The sequence below is a fragment of the Myotis brandtii genome, unplaced genomic scaffold (genome assembly GCF_000412655.1).
Source record: "Myotis brandtii unplaced genomic scaffold, ASM41265v1 scaffold134, whole genome shotgun sequence".
Classification (NCBI taxonomy): Eukaryota; Metazoa; Chordata; class Mammalia; order Chiroptera; family Vespertilionidae; genus Myotis; species Myotis brandtii.
In genome coordinates, this window is record NW_005354756.1 from 334,244 (window position 1) to 336,203 (window position 1,960).

At 48.4% G+C, this 1,960-nt stretch overlaps 1 protein-coding gene across 1 annotated transcript in view; it reads left to right on the top strand.

Annotated features, from left to right (window-relative positions):
• LOC102261724 (E3 ubiquitin-protein ligase PDZRN3) overlaps positions 1-1,054 on the top strand; it is an 82,746-nt gene extending 81,692 nt beyond the window's left edge. The window contains exon 10 of the mRNA XM_014534932.1: positions 7-1,054. Within this exon, the coding sequence (XP_014390418.1) occupies positions 7-211 (205 nt within the window). The 3' untranslated portion in view covers positions 212-1,054. The remainder of the gene's footprint in view (positions 1-6) is intronic.
• The last annotated feature ends 906 nt before the right edge of the window (positions 1,055-1,960 follow it).

Sequence of the window (1,960 nt, forward strand, 5' to 3'; positions counted from 1 at the left end):
GCAGAGCAGGGATGGCCCCCGGGAGCAGCCCGCCGACGAGGACAGGAGGGAGGTGAGCATCCTTGAGCTGAGCCACAAGAAGATGATGAAGAAGAGGAACAAGAAGATTCTGGATAACTGGATGACGATCCAGGAGCTCCTGACCCACGGCACCAAGTCCCCAGATGGCACTAGAGTGTACAATTCCTTCCTCTCGGTGACTACTGTCTGAGCGTCATGTATATAGACAGCACTACCGTTGTGGTAGAAAACCCTGCCTCGTTCAATGCGGCAAGTCTCTGTATGTAAGATAACAAGGTCGTGTTTATAGTCCACTCTGCACTTCCGGGGGCAGGGCTCTATTTTAAGTGGAGAAAAGCCACCCGGGACGATCTTGGGAGGCAGTATTGACAACCAGGGCCTTTCTCAAATAGCAAGGGTACTTTTTTTACTTTGTTACCTTTTACGTAAAGTGTTTAAATTTCAAAAAGATCTTTTTAAGCATACTTTCACAGGATAATGTGTTTAAACTATATTCATACGGAAAAAGTTACACGTGCTTTCTTTCCTGCCGAAAATACAACTACCATTATGTATTTCTAATGGATCCCTATTTTATAATGTTACTTTCCTGAACGTGTTTCCTATGAGTGACCATTAATATATTATTTAGGTCAGGGCTTCAGCTCAAAACCACCAAACCGGTTCACGATTGAATACACATAACCAAACCAGCCGTGTTTAAATGTATGTTTCAACTGTAAACATGTTTCTGGTTAAAGTTCCCAAGCGAGCGTAAAGGTGTAAGCAGGAAGCTAAGTCTCGTGCCGCTTTATGGAAGATTAGAGCATGTTTGCAAATACTGCAGCCGGTGGGGAGACTGTGCGCCCACAGGGGGTCGCGGATGGAGACGGTGTGTGGACTTTTTAAGTGCTCTCCTCGCAGACCTTTTTCTGTGTAGATTTAAAGGGACAGGCTCTTTTTACAGGCGAGTTCACAAAGTCATGATTACTACTCACAAACATCAAGGAAAATGAAGTTGAAATAAATTATTTTCTATTTGATATGTTTTGAAGTGATTTCTCATTTTTGAAGTGGTGCCTCTAAAATAAAAGCCCTTTGCAGTGTTGATTTTCCCCCCCTTCATTGTATTCCCTGCTGCTTCTCAGATCATTAAACCCTTCCTTCTGCCTGGAACCAAAAGGCCGATATAAAACCAAGGTCGGTCGGCGAAAAGTAAGGAGTCAAACTCACGGTGTAACCCTGCTTGCCGGCAGTCTGTCTCGCAGAAAGCCTCCACCTGGCCCCGTCTCCTACAAACAGGAATAACTATGAACGTGTTTAGTGGTCAGGGTCATGCTCACGATGAAACCTCTGGTGGACTGCCACCATCCCTGCCTGGCGGTGGTCGTTCACGTCGGCGGCAAGGAGGCCCCCTTCCCCTTTTCTAAGGTGCATCTGAAAATCACACAACATTTCCATAGGAGGGCAGGGTCACCAAAGTGGGTGGGCTGCAACACCGCTATCTTTCAGGTTCCTACATCATCAATGAGCTATGCCTTCTCCCTGGCTGCAGTGCTCACCACAATTCCAGCTGTGGCACCTACTGAGAAGACAAAAAATAGAGACTGGGTTGAAGAGGGGCATCCTTTGCCATGATGCCACGCATCTCCGGCATAGATTCCTCCCAAACTCCTATTCCAACCCAAACTCCTCTCCTTTGGGGCCAAGGAGCCTCGTCGTCACACTGGCAATAGAACCACTTGATGAAGATAAGGCACTGGAATACTCACGCTCACAGTTAAGCCGTCTGCCCATCACTTCTTCCAGAACCGGCCCTGCAGAGGTAATCCATTACCTGCTCAGCCCTCCAGAGAGCAGCTCCCGCAGGTGGAGTGCCGGGCCTGGTTTCCGCGTCTCCAGGTGAGCTTCCAGCAGCAGCGCCCTCCCAGCCTCTGGGCGCATGCCCTGTCTCCCAGGG